The 18,422-nt window shown below is 39.9% G+C and overlaps 1 protein-coding gene across 2 annotated transcripts in view; it reads left to right on the forward strand.

Annotated features, from left to right (window-relative positions):
• The first annotated feature begins 1,640 nt into the window (after positions 1-1,640).
• The window catches only part of LOC585712 (hormone-sensitive lipase), a 63,277-nt gene continuing 46,495 nt past the window's right edge, over positions 1,641-18,422 (forward strand). For both annotated transcript variants that reach the window (XM_003727024.3, XM_785529.5), the window contains exon 1: positions 1,641-2,402. In XM_003727024.3, the coding sequence (XP_003727072.1) occupies positions 1,827-2,402 (576 nt within the window). In that variant the 5' untranslated portion in view covers positions 1,641-1,826. The remainder of the gene's footprint in view (positions 2,403-18,422) is intronic.

An 18,422-nucleotide genomic window follows, 5' to 3' on the forward strand; every position in this document is an offset into this window, starting at 1 on the left:
CGTACCAATATTTGGTGGCAAAATTTCAAATTTGCCCCCCCCCCTAGGAAATCCTGGATCCGCGCCTGGTCATAGCATAATTACATGAAGGGCCTTGCTTGATGTGACCCCGATGGAAGCCTTCATCGTTTTGACGGGGTAAGAAAAACTATAGGACTGGTATGTATAACAAAATCCCGCCGTATTATAATCAGGCACGTAGCCACGGGGGGGGGGGGGGGGGGGGGCACGTGCCCCCCAAACAAATTCTAGGATCGATTGAACTTTTTTAGACCCCTTTTTTTTTTACCTCGATCGATTACATGTATGTGCCCCCCCCCCCCCCCCCAAACAGCAAACTCTGGCTACGTGTCTGATTATAATGATTAAAATTGGAAGATTGGAGTCTTATTATAAATGCCGAATGTGTCACAGTAGTCCCCCTTCGTTCCCACCCCTTATTTCGGTGACTATATTTGAAAACCTTTACATGATTTGTTTCATTGTCATCATTACGTTTAGTTATTATAATCACGGAAATTCATTGTAGCTTAGACGGTTGTTTTTCAAAAAAATCTGTTAACTCAATACAAAATAATTCAAACAAAAACCAGTTTATTTGTGATATCAAAGCTCAAAACAGCGCTGAAATTCGAGCGAGTTATAACTATGTGTAGTTAACCAAATCTTTTATTCGTTATGACTGTGCACTCCAGAAAATGTTGGCATTGATGTTGTGCTGTTGGCAGGATGGGGGCTGTCCATTAATGGACGTTAGACTAACATTCATCCCGTTGGCGAATAAAGTAGGACACATAATTTTTTTTTAAATAATTCTATATGAAAGAAACTATAAGACTGAATGCGAGTGGGAAAGGGAGAATGAATGTATTGGTTTTAGAATGATGACCGACAGAGGGGCCAGAAATAATGAACGGAAACAGGGGAGGGGGAAGGGAGGCCCAGTCATTACGGTAAATATTATATTAACGAATAATGAGAATATATAGATTAAATATGAAAAGGAGCTACATTGTAACAGCTTTTCCATTGCTTTAACTGGCGTACAGGCCTACTGATGGGGGAAAGCTAAAATCACTCATATCAAATGTTGCTGAAATATCATAATTTTCCAGGATTTTTTCTCAAGAAGAAGAATATGAAGAAGAAGAAGAAGAAGAAGAAGAAGAAGAAGAAGAAGAAGAAGAAGAAGAAGAAGAAGAAGAAGAAGAAGAAGACTGAGAAGAAGAAGAAGAAGAAGAAGAAGAAGAAGAAGAAGAAGAAGAAGGAGAAGAAGAAGAAGAAAAAAAAGAAGAAGAAGACTGAGAAGAAGAAGAAGAAGAAGAAGAAGAAGAAGAAGAAGAAGACTGAGAAGAAGAAGAAGAAGATCAGAAGAAGAAGAAGAAGAAGAAGAAGAAGTGGAAGATGAAGGACGGATCGAGGATACAAAAAAACGATGTGCATTTCTTGTAAATGTTGGGACAAATAAAGAAAAAAAATGAACGGATAGTCTGAACCTGTATAAATGAGACAAAAAGAGAGAAAAGAAAAATAATTTGAAGGACTCGTCTCATGCACCGCGTGAGTTGTTTGCACTTATGATAATCATCCTAATTATGTCGGGTGTAACTGAAACTAATAGGAAATCACTTCCGGTTAGTTCCCCATTCATTTGTACACACCGGTATTATCTGACGTACGCGAGTTCCACGTCGCTAAACCAACCGAGTACACACACCCTCACCGCGCCGTAACTGCTCGGTAGCAGGAGTGAGCTAAGCTAGAGGACTGTCTACGGTTTTTCTCATTCATAGACCGTTAGACGATTGGATTAGCGTTTCGCCAAGATGGCTTCTTTTCAGCGGCAGAGTTCCGCTATTTCAAACGCTTCAAGCTCATCTTTTATGGACAATTCTGTCCTGTTATCAATATCAACACTCAGGCAACTTATCATCAACAATATTGAATATTTTCAGAAGCTTCGAAGCAGTACAGGAGAGAAATTTTACACTTTGTTTTGCGTGATTGAGCAAGAAGCGGATGCTATGCGACCGACCGTGGAAGCGCTTGAACGAATATCTCACAACTTCGATTTTGACCCCAAAGTACCGGGCAATGGATACCGAAGTCTAGTGCAAGTTGTAGATGCATGTGTTGATAGACTCATCAAGGTTGTCAGAAGTATATCACAAACTCGTGAAAGTTATTTGTTTCGAAGTGGCTTTCACCTGAAGGAGTTGGAGTCGTACGGGGCGGTACTGGGCCAGCTACGGGTGATCCTCGGGTACGCTCAGAAGCTGGTCGCCTACTCGGAGCCGGGCAATTTATTCCCAAACAATGATGAACAGTTTCCCGAAAATGTAATGCTAGAGGTTCAGGCTTTGGATCGAGAATGTTTTTATGGCAGATGTCTTGGCTTCCAGGTAAGTAGATCTAGACTAGATGATAAATACATTCATTCATCAGAAAAATGTAAACCGGGCCATGCATGCCTCGGCCTCCTCAGTCCCCACTCAAATTCAAAATTGTTTCAAGAGTTTGGCCTAGAGGCTAGAAAGGTCTACTTAATTATGGAATTAACCCATCGATTTTTGCACTTTATTTCTTTGTTTTACAACTTTCATTTTTCCAGGTACAGCCAGCCCATGATATCTGTTTTCTTTTTGTACATTTTGTTTGAAGACATAAACCCAGGTTAAAATTTTCGTTAATCCTGAAGTCTGTAGGCCTAGACCTAGACTAGATCTATCTAGTAGGCTACAACTATGAACTACAAGCCCAATGTTATTTAACTAAATTTGTTGTTATTCATTGATTTCTTAACCGTCATCCTGTCCCTGTAGACCTAATCCCCCAACGACCAAAATGCACCCTGGGATGAGCAGGTGAGTCATAACTCATATGACGATTTATCTCAAATTTCATACAGCAAAATGGCAAATGAGGACAGTCGCTGTTCAATCGTCAGTTTGCATCATTGTGAACTCTGCTGTCATCATGTCATGTATTTTGTTCATTGACTGTCCTCATTTGCTCTATGATTTTGAAATTGTAGATAAATCGTCACATGACTCACTTGCTGTCATCATTATCATTTTATTTGTTGTGATTATCGTTGAGTAGGTCTAGACCTCTAGAAGAAAAAAAACAAGGCCAATTTGGGAGATCTATAGTCTTTCAAAGTTCAAACACATCAGAGACTTACTTTTACTTTACTTTTAATTTAATACACAATGTAGGTCTAAGCCTGTTCATCGATCCAGGATTCTTCCATGGTTACTGCTATTTGTGGAGGGAGGAGGTTGTGTAATAACATGTGCATGTAGATGTATTGCATGAGAATGATAAGAACAACGTAAACATCAACAATAAGGCAATTTTTCCCCTGCCAAATTTCTGCCTCTCTGGGGCCAGGAGCCCATCGGTGTTGAGTTCGGTTTATAACAAAAACTCATAATGATATGAAAATTATATAAAGGAGACAGCAAATTATTAAAGAAGATGGTCAGAGCGTGCAATTTTTCATGAGGAATCTGCTCATCAAATTTTGATTTTGGGCTGAGGTAAATCCCTTTGCAGCTAATGTAAATAAAGGAAATGGGAGACAGTCTCCCAAATAGGAGATAATTCTTCCATACTGCCCTTGCGCCTCTAATGTCAGTAGTATTATATGAAAGAGAGAGAGAGAGAGAGAGAGGGAGACAGAGAGAGGCATTAAAAAGTGAATGACATTGTAATCCTCTCTTTGGCATAGACTTTGAATTCATATTCAATCCTCCTGCCAGCCTAAAGTTATATGGCTTATTGGATTACATTCATTGCCATGGTAATATGTAACTCACCCTAGATTCATATCTTGCATAACATGTCTGTTGACAATGATATTAATGTACATGTATACAGTCTACTGTATATGTGCATGTACAGTAGGTTTAATAGATACATGTGTGTTAAAATGTAATTTTAATTATATGAAATTGAAAGTGGATGACAAAGACCCAATTGACCTTGATGAGGTGGGTATGAATGGTCCGCTTAATTGGCGGGGCGGCTTCTAGATTGACACAGGAAATTAAGAGGCTTCTGTCAGATTCAGAGAGGAGAGCATGCTGTGATACATGTCATCAAATGTAAACAAAAACAGCCTACATGTAGAGCTACAAATGTATGAAACTCTGAAATTCACCAAATTTGTTGTGAATTTTAATGGAGGATATTTACATGTACATGTACTGTACATGTACATTTTCACAACCCCTGCATACAACATACTGTACATGTACATTTACTGTAATATACACATCAAGTATATATGCCATGTTGGCTTGATCAATGCTTACAAGTACACTGTACATACATGCACCACTATCACGTGGCAAACTATGAGACAGGGCATCAATTACTTAATGATTACTTGCAAAAGAAAGTGAGAGTTCTATTTGCATACTTTGTTGCATTTCTATAGGCGCGTCTTCATCATCTCGAGATTGCCAAATAGCCTGCTATTTGGGAAATAATCCCGAAGTAACAAATCGCGTCTTTACTTTCTCGAGATTCGACCTCGAAACTCGAAACTCGACCTTGAGAAATTAGCTCAAGATATTTTGCTCAACGTTAGCCTGTATTGCGAATCTTCGGTCTAGTGAAGACGCACGAGACAAATAGCTGGATATTTTGCAAACTATCCCAAGAAATCTTGGGATGACAATCCTGACCAAATATCCTTCTAATTGCTACTTCGGTCTGATGAAGACGCAAATTAGCTGGATAGTTTGCGATCGGGATAGTTCAAATAGCTGGATATTTGGCAATCTCGAGATAGTGAAGACAGGCCTCATGGGAAGTTTGGAAATTTGATATGTAAGTTTCAGTCACATTTTCTATGCTCAGCTCAATTGCTCATGTACAGGTACATACAGAGATCATATTGCTCATGATTGTGCCATACAAGATACAATGTACACTAAACAGTAACTGATTGTTTTGTATACAATGAACAATGTTCAGATCACATGTGTTCATTGTGAATTAATAGGGACTTTTAGATTTGCGTGGACTGCTACATGTAAGTGTGACATCCTTTTGAGGCACTGGCACTGGCAGCACACTTAGCAGTCCACGTTGTTGTCGTGCGAATCTAAAAGTCCCTGTTGTAGGCCTAATACATGTATGTACATGTACTGTACATCAATATCATAGGCCTCCCATACAGAAATTAATTGTATGGTTGTGAAATTGAATCAAAATAAAAGTTAGGCCTTTTTATGTAATTTATTGAGAGTGTTTATTACGGAGGGTACTACAGTTAATACTATCTGGATGTGTACATGCACAAATTGACTAATTAATTAAAACAAATAAAACATGTACCTGGTATACGTTATTATAGACCTCCAATATTTTAAATTTACTGGTTACAATCAAAATAAAAGATAGGCATTTTTATGTAATGTACAATGTTCAGTAATTGGCTCCAAAACATGCTGGAAAGCCTACTGTATTCAGTATTCTACATGTGTGCACATAAAAGTACTCTACGTGTGGGCAGATGGGGATTTTTAATGATTAACTTGTGAACGTCACGGTTTAGAGAATGCATGATCCATGCTAATGCAGGATTTTCATGAAAAACAATATAATTCCCCCTCATTAGAATTTGTGCAGCCAGGACATTTCTTACAGCGTACAGTGTACAGTACATGTATGTAACTATTTATTAGAGTTTGCCAGCTGGGCAACCCAGTTGCCAAAATGAACTTAGGTTTGAACTGCACTCAACTCTCATGAAAATGAAACACTGTTTGTAACTTTGTATATTGAACATATTTCAATGGCCTTTGTTCCTCAATCTAAATCATGGGGGGGGGGGGGGCATCCTGTTTCAGTCAGAGTTATTAAAATGAAAGGGTCTGGGCCGCCATAGAAATATGTTTTGCACAGGGGGGGGGGGGGGGGGGGGAGGGGGTCCATGTTTGCATAAATTTTCAGGGTATTGTGCATGAGGTACCTGTTAAACAGTTATCAAATGAGGGGTAGAGGGTTGGGGGAGGGGGGCGGGGGTAGGGGATCACAGGGTTCAATTTTCAATTGGGGGCTCTAGACTCAATCCAGAAAGTTGGAAAGGTTCCTTCTGACTTGCAGCCTCATTTTCCTTATAAACACACCACCAAGTATCGAGCCTTGCCATTGCTTTAGAAAATCTAGATTTTTTTTCCTTCTAAGAGCAGGGTAATTTCTACCCGCGGGGCATTGAGAGTTAATTCACATCCCTATCTCCTCAATCACAACCGTCACAGTGCAATAAAGAATCCCGTAATGTTTGGAGCGTGGCTAAGGACATCACAGCCTTGGTTTGAGCTAAACGAGCCACCGCACGGCAGGCAGGCAGGCAGGAGACTGTTTTGATCTAAAATGGATGAAAATTACTCGGAAGGTGAAGTACCTTAATGGCTGCTGCCTCCTAGTCTCCAATTTGTAATCAATAATTGGTGAGGAGGTCAGAGCGGTTTGCTCGGGGCGTCCGTCCATCCACGCTCTCTGAGGATGTGCATCTGCGCATCTCTGATTCAAACTAGTAAGAAATGGGTTTGCCTTGCTATGCTGTTATTGATCATCAACTCTGGATTGAGATAAATTCTCAATGATTGACCTAGAAAAATTCACCTGTTGGTGTTTTACAAAGAGTAAGAACGACTTAAAAGTTTGACTTGAATTATGGCAGGCCATTCATGCCACTAGTTGCTCTCACCATTGGTCTCTCAAGGGACGTCACAAATCTAGAGAATCCACAATTTTTGATAAGCTATTATTGAAGGAAAAGACATTATCTGAAGATCATAATTTCAAAGGTTTTTTTTACTCTTATTGCACATCTGGTTCAAGACTTTTAAAGGGCATAAATCACCTGCCACAGTTCATGTCCAACTTAAGGCAATCTTAGTCTTTGTGAAACACCCCCCCCCCTGGAATCTAGTCTCTAAATCCAGACTCTGTTTTTACATATGACACAAATCCTCCCCTACCCCCTGGACCCCCTCCCTTAGAATGCGGTTTGCCCTTGCTCTACCTTTAATGCTGTAGACAAATTCATGCTCGAAATAACATCCAAAATTTCAGACTTCCCAAAATAAATATACATGTACATGTACTGTAAGAACAGACTTGTCTCCTGTTTACCCAATTTTAAGGTTTGTCAGTGTTTGTAACAGGTGGATTCTCATGTAATTTCAGAATGAGTAAAAAATATTTATTTAAAGTCTCTGAAACCATTTCCCCCAAAAGGTGATTTGCTTTCTGGATAATGGGGTACGATAGTGGGGTTCGATAGTGGGGTACGATATGTACATATCTAGTGGCAAGCCTAGATAAACGCGCTCTTAAATAGGGCTCAGTCTGGATCCCCCTTCTCCTCCAGTTGAAAATATTAAGCTTAAAGGTAAAGACCAGTTATGGTCATGCGATTGCATTGTGAAAGAAACGTTGTGGAATCGATCAGAAAAGGTTAATCATCTAGCATCTAGCATCTGCAAGGTTCTGGAATCATCAAAATGATAAGAAATTTGGCCCATTCTTCGTAAAGTTACAAGCACTATACACAGAAAGATGTATATGGGACTACCCTATATCTATCACAGACCATGAGAGAAACAAATTTACCAAATATATGAATTAGTAGGCGGTTTCCCGGCAAATTTTTCACCATCAGGTATTAGTCAAAACATATTCTTTCACATGATTGGTAATGAGAGCTTCCATTTCATTTTTTGAAATTGCAAGGTACTGGTCTTTCCAATACCGGTACTGGTCTTTACCTTTAAAGGGACTCATACATGTATGGCCCTATCCAGGGTCCCTTCTTGCGATTGACCCAAACTAATCGCAAGTCCTCTAATCAATCGTAAGTTTGCAGTCCCCTATCCCCAAAGAAATCTCGATTAATCATCAAAGATGATTTTATAAACCCCTACAAAAGGGGCAGTTACACTGTCATCCAAACACGCCAAAAAATGCCAAACCGGAGCCTGGCCGCGATGTTACCAAGGGCAACTACGCTTTACCGGCAGACATGCCAAGCCCCAAACATTCCAAAACGAAGTGTGATCTTTTGGCGTGTTTTGGCGTGTTTTGGCGTGTTTGGCAAGTATAACCGCTCGCAGTTGTAACATCGCGATGTTAGGCACGTGACTTCCGGCACTTCCGGATTGTTACCCGCGCTCTTTTAAACCACGTTCTTCCCGTGTGATATTTATAGCATTTCCATTGTCGCGCGTGTTATCCGTTCATTCAGCTCCGTTTGTTCCAATTCCGTTAACTCATCCTTTATTCAATCTTCGTTATTCCCGTCTGGCCATATCTGTCTAGTAGTAGTATTTGAGTGTTTTGTTAGATTAATTAATATGGAAGTGAACAATTCCCATTGGACTGATGATGAGATGAAGTTCTTGATTTCGATGCGGAGGCAGGGAGAGCTCCTCCACCAGACTTCCAAGCGTCCCTGCAAACGTGGGGAAAAGGGCTTCAGAGAAATGAGTGAAAGCATGAAATTAACAATTAACAACGATGATTTTCTTAACCTTCCCATATCGTTTTTACTACTAGATTTCGATTGAATTTAGGAAAACTGAATCAGCAGCCGTAGTCCGTACTTCGTAACTTATCCACTCTTGCCTCAAATACTACACGCGAGATAAACAAAACATATCGCATGCATGCGCATGGGATGTATCGCTATTTAGCTAGCTATAGCGCTAGCTGGAAATTGCGCGCGCTAAAAATCTTATAGCAGGCCGGGGTCAAAGGTCGGGAAGACTGCACATGCGCATTACCAACCGAAACACGCCAAAACATCGCTGAACAGCTCCGTCGGTGATGTTTCAGCACAAGTGTAACCGGGTGCACGAAACATCGCGACTTTTCAAAATGAGGTATTTGACAGTATAAATGCGCCTAAAGTTTAAAAGTGTAGAGCCCTGCCTTGCACAGTTTGTCGCTAAACCTTTAAAGCTTATCTGCCGTAGTTTATAGGAGGTATTAGACTGCCCTGCAAGGTCACTGGACAGGTGGTTATCTCATCAACTCAGCTCTCAGTTAGCATAAGAAAAAGAAGATCATGGGGGACCAATGGTCACCGATTAGTCATTGTTTGTTATATGTAGAGGGCGCAAGTAGCTACAAGTAGTGCAGTGGGCCTTTAATTTGCAATCACTGCAATCTCACTGAATATCAAGTTTATGAGCAAGTAGTGATTGGATGTAACATGCTACTCTCTCATGCTGATGAAGGAAACCTTACCTGAGTCTGTCTAATACGTTTCCCCAGTGCCAATCATTCCTAGCAATTGGAAAAAAAAACTCTCTGAGATACATAGGCCTGTTCACATTTAACATACAGTATGTAGGGATTGATGTGTGTGCGTTATAAAACGTAGGTACATGTATTAAGTGGACAATATTTGGTGCTCTCAACACAATAGCAAGTGTTCGCTCAGCGACGAGCTTTTACAATGCGGGAGCACTCGGGGTTACGGCCGTCCCTCGTTTCAATAAGCGGTTCCGCTTTTCGGTGAACGCGTACATGTGTACATGTGTACCGTCACCGCAATACAGTAAAGAGTCCACCTGCACACACCCCAGTATAGTACGATAATACTCTGTAAAGAGGTATGTACTCAAAATGGAAGAAGAAGAAGAAGAAGAGGGGAATACACGACTAAGCCACAAAGCCTTCTTTAGTAATCACACAACACTATGTTTCATAGTTCATACTGCTCCTAGATTCAGGCACAAGGCATGGACATGATGTGTATACATGTATGTGAATGGGGTTAGGGGTGATTCATTGCGCATCACTCAGAATCTTTGATCTTGTTCTGAAAATTATACTGTATTGAATAATCAGTGATGTTGTCCCCATTCAAATGACCTCCTTTATATGGTCTTAATCGTTCATCCTCATTCCGTTTTATTTCCCTGTTTGGGGGGGGGGGGGGGGTTGGGTTGAAGAACTTGTCTATTTTGCTTCATTCCTGTGAATAATATAGAGGCTTTTATAGAGGGCTCTTTCACACCAAACAAATTTAGTCCATTGTCTTTGTACATGCATGTATAAAATGTACACATTTTCTCCCTTGTGAAAGGGGGGTAGCATGATCTGTTCAGTGACATTGTCAATCTTACGGAGGAGTAAACTTATACGGCAGAATAGTCACAAAATTCCGCTCTGAAACACTTCCCAAGAAAAACAATCAATATGACCCTTGGCCTGCGATCATCAATCCTGTGCAGAGTGCGATCAAGAGACTAGCTCTTCCACTATCCACATGCTTCAAGCATGAATACTTAATTGCCAAGAAACCGCATTTTGAGAGACCAGAAAAAGGGGCTAAAAAACACTTTCTGGGTGGTTGATCTGGTAGTAGATCATTTTGTCATCGTCATTCATGTGTAGGGGTGTTGTTGTCTAGTGGATACGTCACCTGACTGTAGCACTATGTCCTTTGGGAAGACGTTAATCTACATTTGCCACTCTCCACCCAGGTGTAAATGGTTACCTGTTCTGGTATGCTTGAGCGCTAGTGTACTTTGGCAGCTCGGCTATAACCAGGGTGATATGTGTAAAGCGCCATGAGCATCAGAGCCTGCCGAATACCGGCGCTTTATAAATATTATTATTAATATTATTAATATTATTCAGCCAATTTTACTCATTTATAGATGAGAACTCTTTGTACTAGCTTGGAGATTAAATTATTAAAATTGATTCCAATATTAGGTCAAATTCATATCAGAAAATAATGTTCTATTGATCTCCGAGACAACACATCTCCATTAAAGACATCATATGGAAATTATCCTTTTTTTCTTTCTTTTCTTACATACTGTACATGTAAAGTACCACCTGAAGACAATGACCATGAAATATTTGCACGAGCCTGCTATAATTCAACTTGAGCTTCTTAACTTGAGCTCGGTGGATTTTCATTTGCATCACATAACTTGGATTGAAATTCAGTAGAATTTATTGTTTCTCCTCATACATTGGCGATACATGGGAACGGCCGCTTGGACTAGAATAGCTAGAGACAGAAAAGAATGGAAATGTTATGAGGAGGGCTTTGTTCAACGTCTGGATGAACTATAGCCTGATAGATACATGTAGATAAATAGATTGGTGATATTTTGTGCCATGGGCAAAATATCAAAGCATGTCATCTGAGTTCTTGACTTTGTCTTGCATCAGCTGAAACTAACCAGCATCATCACAGAACGCCATACGTGTATATCTCCTCTTCTCTACTTGTTGTATACATGTACATGTACATGCAGTATCTATCACCTTTAAATTTGATTGCAATAAATTAAAAGCAGACTTGATACTTCCTCCCAGTGTGAGTGAGAGATAGAGACCGAGCAGGTGATGCAGTACGATACTGTGTATATCACCCACCCACCCAGCTTGGTATCTATCTTAGCGCTCCTCGTCATCTGTGCGTGACTATCGGTTACCATGGTTACCAGAATGCATGCAGACAAGAGACTGGGGTTTAATAGCGATAGGGAGGCATCATATGAATAGATAGACAATAGTCTCTTTCTCAAAGTCAATCAGCTTGATTCTTCAAAGGTAGTACATTGTACACTGTAGTAAAAGCTGGCGATTGTTTTATGACCATTGCTTATATTCATAAAGAGAGGACTTGTGATTGCAGTTTTAGATTTTTTAATTGAGCCTCAAAGTGGCTTCTAATTGCCTCATGGCCCCTGTAGGCTGTACCACACAGAGATCAGAGGGTGACCTGTAAAATAGGCGTACAGTATATAATTATAAAATTTGCATTCTAAATATAGGCTGGCATTGTTTAGAAGCATACTACACAATGTTTGTTCTTATCCCCTGTAATATAGAGTACTCATGTTGATCAAAAGTAGACTGAGATGAGATGAGAAAGTGAGAGAGAGAGAGAGAGAGAGAGAGAGATAGAGAGAGTCGGAGGGGGGGGGGGGTTACTGTAAATACATACATGTAGGTAGTGAGAAGTAGATGAAATTAGACATAGAAAGCAATTCAATTAAAGTCGATTCAAATTTTATTGATTTAAATCCAAACAAATAGGATCAAAAGCAAGAGAGAGAGAGAGAGAGAGAGAGAGAGTACAGTACATGTACAGTGTAGGAATACATTTCATTTAGCCTCATGTGATGTCGAGGACAAATTTTCATCATTCTGCATCCATTTTTCCCCATGCTTTCAATGTCATGGCATATTAATAGTTTCTCAAATGCAAATGTAAAGGTTACTAGTTCATATAGGCTTGCATGCAGTATATCATATTGTCCGCTTAGAGCCAGAATGGAATTATTTCTATTTTTAGAGTATGCATGTGAAAGAAAATGTCATTTAAGACACAGTTCTGCAAAGATCCCCCCCCCCCTCAAAGAAAAATGTGTTTGAAGACTCATGTATACCTGTATATTGATAAAACAAATACATAATTTGGGTTTTGTGTTGTACGCAGAAAACCTAAATGTTGTATTTTATCATCGATATTCGACTTGAAACACATTTGTTTTGAAAATCCTTGGGGCTCCCGAGACTTTAGATTGGCTTACACTTCAATGTAGACCTAATGTTCATTGAAGTGTGCAAACAAGAAACAGGATCTATCTCAATCTAGCTTTTGTTTCGTTTATGAGACTCCCTCCGTGTAGAGTCATGTAGGCTCTTGTGCTATCTCGAGACAAAAAGAAAAGTAGAGAAAAATTGAAGGCAAACATTCCTCACCCCTGAGTAAAGACAATTATCAGCCATTAGTCAATACAAGAATATTTAGGGTCATGCAGAGATGTTTAAAGGTAGTCATCACGTGTCCCATTTCACATATTCTCTCATAGACTCCTTGGGTACTTGAATAGTCATGATATCACAAATGCTTTAGCAATAATTCACTTTAATCTCATGACTGTCTGCATTGATCAAGCTGATAGTGATAATATTCTGCTTTTATAATAATTAGCGCTTATTACATCAACGATGCCTTAAAGCACTTTACAGATATATTATTAACCCGGTCATTGGATTCAGGCTTGCCCACACACAATGTATGCACACCCTCCACTCCATGGGGAGCATTCCAGCCAGTCGCCATTTTATAAGCGCACACTTGCTCATCCAACCAATTAACTTTCGCATCCTACCACGTCCCCATTTAACACCTGGGTGGAGAGTGGCAAATGTATATGCACACCCTCCACTCCATGGGAAGCATTCCAGCCAGGTGTCATTTTACAGACGCTAACAATGCTGAGCAAACTACATTAACTTTCGCATTTTACCGGGTAGCCATCTAACACCTGGGTGGAGAGTGGCAAATGTAGATTAACGTCTTGCCAAAGGACATAGTGCTACAGTCAGGTGACGTATCCACTAGACAACAACACCCCTACACATGAATGACGATGACAAAATGATCTACTACCAGATCAACCACCCAGAAAGTGTTTTTTAGCCCCCTTTTCTGGTCTCTTGCCAAAGGATGTTAGTGTCGAGCTGGGATTTGAACCCTGTAGTACTTTGTGATCTGCAGTCGAGTGACTTATCCACTAGACCACAACACCTCTATGGAAGCCCTACTCGAGCTTGAATCAGATTAAACATGAAATGAAATTATATTTCAATGTCAATTTATTTTTACAATTCAATAATACAATTCTGTAATACATACTTGGTAACGTATTGGTATTTCTTGGGATTTGCCCAAGTAGCAGAACCAGTTAAAAGGCGAGATGCACTTAGCCATAGTGCATCCATACTGCAGCCATGTTCATGTCATGTCACTCTACATGAGGAATTCATCACTGCATGTGAGATGAATTCATTCCTAATCAAATCATTCTGAATTAATGAAATTGGCCCCATCTGATCAACTCACCAATTTAATTTAGAATGATTGTATTACTACTAGCAGAGGTCAGATCAGTCTGGTATCTTCATTGATACTGATTTGTTTGTTTTAGCCTCATATCGTAGGTTAGTTTGATTTGGGCCAATGCCGTGTTCACACGGGTGAGGCCACGTGTACTGGAATTGTGTTTTTCCAGAACTCAGTGTGAATAGGCCAAGGCTGTGTTCACGTGGACTACATGTTGTATGTAGGCCGTTAAGTACTGGAATTTTTTTTTTTTTTTTTTTTGGGGGGGGCCTTGATTTAAATGGGCCGGTGCTGGGTTCACATCGAGTAGATGTATGAAGGCTATTAAACCACTTACTGGATTTGTGTTGTTTGAGGTCTGTCTGAATTAGATAAGTGCTGTGTTTCTACTGAGTACATTTAGATGTAATTTATACTGATTTGTCTGTTGCAGTGCTGTATTTGTCGAACCAATCCTATGGTCACACGTGTATGGCATGTACTGTACATGTATGCGTCTGCACGTACAAATGGATTTTAAACAGATTTGTTTGTTTTTAGGTCTGTGTGATTCGGGCCAGGGCTGTGTTCATATTACCTACATGTGTACATTGTTCATTGTACATACATGTACATGTATACTGTACATGTAGTTTAAACTTATTTGTTTCAATGCTGTCTGCATTGGCCCTTATGCTGTGTACAGCATTGTTAAAGTGCTACATGTGTACAGTATGTGCAAATGCTATGTCAAATTTCTGCAATCATACATATAAATTGTAAGTGATTGTAATATAAGGGTGTTTCACATTGCTTGGAGATGTATTTATTTCTCTATCTCTCTCTCTCCTCGTTTTCTTTCTCTGTATCTTCCTTTCCTTGTTTCTTTCTTTTCTGGACCCCTTTAAAGCTATTAGCCGACAAGGGCAATCCAACCCATGAATGGTGAATAAATAAATCATATCGAGTCAAATTCTTTCTCTCTTTAAAATAAAAACATATGATAGCTTTTATTTTGTGTTGTCAAATGATGTGCAGTATGTAATCTCTATTCCCTCAGAAACATTGTAATTTCATTTTGAAAATACCGTGATCTATTTAAAGTCACAAATTGCAGTGCAAACACTCTAGTCAGTGCATGCATGAGCAGCAAAAGGCATTATTGAATGGTCAATATTGACACGATCAATTAACCAATGTGCACCAAGTTTTGTTACAAATGTACATGTATGATTGAGCATAGGAAAATGCTAGTTACCGGTATGTAAACAGTCAGACTGGATTTTTAGCATGCAATTAATGATGAATAAAGGAGAGAACTTGAAGAGAGAAAGAAAGAAAATAACACAAATAGATGACATACCCCACCCCCACAGTCTCACCTCAATTAATGATCTACTTCATGTATTTAACCCTTCCAATGCCACACACATGATGTCCCTGTACCATATTGTATTCATCATCCTTAGGGAAACTGTCAGTTATAATGCAAAAATGCTTCAGGATTATTAAAATGTTTTCAGTGCAAGATTAATCCATACTGGTGTTCGAAAGATTGTCATCGAGCTAAGCAAGACCATAAATGGGTAATTTGCAAAGCAATTGTGTTGCACAAAGCAATCCTCCCTACTCTTTTGTGCAAAACTGCATGTGTGGCACACAAGCGACCCTGCAGAAAGGCAACAAGCTACCGAAGTGTTAATCTAATTCTGCGTAGTAATATCAGTGTGCCTGTAAACAAGCTGTGATGAAAAATTAGAAGTGAAAGGCAAAGCTATCATTCATGTACATGTAGCTAAAGAGAACTTCCCTCTTTTGAAATTCTATTATTTCCTTTTCACTATTCCCTTTTCACTTATTCCCAGTCTTTTTCTAATGTAAAACCTTTGATGAACATTGATGTAACCTTAAACTCAAAATCTCAATATCACTTACATGTACAGACATCCAGATCTAGGACATCATATTTACATGTAGTGGCACGCTTGCACGCCTGAACATTTCATAAATATTAATCTGGCATTTATAGTTTATATGAAATGAATCCTTATTTCTTAGACCTCTCTGTGGTTTTGATTTCGAATTGTAAGTAGATCGAATTGTTTTGAATTGCTATGAAATATATTCCCATGTCTTCGATTTTTCAATTGAATCAATATTGGAGTAGTTAGGTTTGATGTTATTGTAGGGAGCTAGTCTGTGTGTGTCATGTTCCTAATTTGACAGTTGATTGAATCGCTATGGTAACTCCTCCGCCTCATGGAATCGGATGTAATGTTTTTCTATACCCTCACAGATTTCATCCAGATATTACCTTTTTCTCTGTCTCTGTTTCACTGTCTGTCTGTCTGTCTGTCTCTTTGTCTATAGTCTCTATACATACACCCTCTCTTTTTTTCTGTGTCTGATGATTTTGTCTTTTTCTGTCTTTTCTCTCTCTCTCTCTCTGTCTCTGTCTCTCTGTCTGTCTCTCTCTGTCTTTATATATATATATATATATATATATATATATATATCTCTCTCTCTCCAACATGATTGCCAAGATTTATTGGAAACATCAACCTAAAGCAAATGCTTTGTTTGAACATTATGTAACATATTATGTGATCCTTATACCATTTCTACTTTCTCTATATATACACACAAAATGGTATTAAAATTGCCTGGGGCAGATTTCTTGAAAGTCTTCACGATCATGTTGTTTTCTCTGCCCCCTCTCTATTCTCCTCCCTCCCTTCCCCTCTCTCTCTTTCTCTCTGTGTTTCCCACTGCCTCACTTTCCCCTCTCTATCTCCCCTCTCTCTCGCCCCTTCTCTCTCTCCCCCTCTCCTTCTATCCCACTCTCCCCTCACTCACTCTCTCCCCACTCCCCTCTCTCCCCTCTCTCTTTCCTTCTATCTCTTTGCTGCTCTCTCTCCCCTTCTCTCTCTCCCCTTCTCTCTCTCCCTCTTCTTCTATCCCACTCTCCCCTCACTCTTTCTCTTCCCTCTCCCCTCTTCCCTCTCTCCCCTCTCTCTCTTTCCTTCTCTCTCTTTCCCCCTCTTCTCTCTCCCCTTCTCTCTCCCCTTCTCTCCCCTTCTCTCTCTCCCCTTCTCTCTCTCCCCCTCTCCTTAACCCCATTTCCCCTCACTCTCTCTCTTCCCTCTCCCCTCTCTCCCCATCTTTCCTTCTCTCTCTCTCTCTCTCCCCTCTCTCTTTCCTTCTCTCTCTTTCCCCTCTTCTCTCTCCCCTTCTCTCCCCTTCTCTCTCTCCCCTTCTCTCTCTCCCCTTCTCTCTCTCCCCCTCTCCTTAACCCCATTTCCCCTCACTCTCTCTCTTCCCTCTCCCCTCTCTCCCCATCTTTCCTTCTCTCTCTCTCTTCCCTCTCCCCTCTCTCCCCATCTTTCCTTCTCTCTCTCTTCCATCTCCCCTCTCTCCCCATCTTTCCTTTTCTCTCTCCCCCTCTCTCTTCCCTCTCCCCTCTCTCTCCATCTTTCCTTCTCTCTCTCTCTCCCCCTCTCTCTCTCCCCCTCTCTCCCCTCTCTCCCCCTCTCTCTTTCCTTCTCTCTCTTTCCCACTCACTCTCTGTACTCATTTGATATTGCAAAACTGCAACTATTTAAAAATCATATTGGCCTTAGGATTCCCCCCAAACTCTGAACGACACCACTGCCTTTCTAGAGCCCCTATCATCGGAAGCACACTTCCTTGCCTTTACCATCTTACTACAAAGGTTTATTTATATTCAAAGACCAAACCTTGTTTAATTATTTCCTGAGAGACAGGATACCCTTCTGACTTGAATGCTATCTTGTTTATCAGACTATCAAATCACCATGGTAACGCCTTGATATAATGATGTAATAAGAGAAGCCAATGTAATCCCCTCCCACTCAAGATCTTGCTCTGTATATTGAAGAATGAATTTCATTTTGCAGCATTGTAAATCAAGATGGTTTAATATTAAAGCTTCCTGTCAAACTATTGCTTCCAGTATTTTGCTTCTATCTATTTATTTCTTTCGCTCACCACCTTTGACAGACACTCTGGCCCGAATTCACAAAGGAGGTTTGTATAGACAAACCTAGGTTTATGTGCGTCATATGACGTGTTTGTCTGAACCTTGGTCTGAAACGCATCGAAACGCGTCATATGACGCACATAACCTACATGTAGGTTTGTCGACAAACCTCCTTTGTGAATTCGGGCCTCAGTGTTCCTTTTACTATTCATTATGACCCTCATGTTGTGTTAAGTTTGTACTCCATTTTTTATAGGCTTCATATAAATGTAGTTGTTCAATCAAACCTGTCTATAGCAACCACACAAGGGAAACACAAAAATGGCCTTTGTAGACAGGTAACTTTAGTTTATGTTTTAATGACAAACCATTTTCAGGGGAATAAAAAAAATGTGGTCTTTGCAGGCAGGTGGTCACTAAAGCAGGTTTGAGTGTACCAGGTTTTGGAATTAAAAAGCCACTATTATTATTATTATTGTCTGTTATTGTGTATATTATGTGAAAAGAAATGAAAAATAAATTTGCTCTGTATAGAGC

Source organism: Strongylocentrotus purpuratus, unplaced genomic scaffold (genome assembly GCF_000002235.5).
Source record: "Strongylocentrotus purpuratus isolate Spur 01 unplaced genomic scaffold, Spur_5.0 spur5_scaffold_1, whole genome shotgun sequence".
NCBI classification, from domain to species: domain Eukaryota; kingdom Metazoa; phylum Echinodermata; class Echinoidea; order Camarodonta; family Strongylocentrotidae; genus Strongylocentrotus; species Strongylocentrotus purpuratus.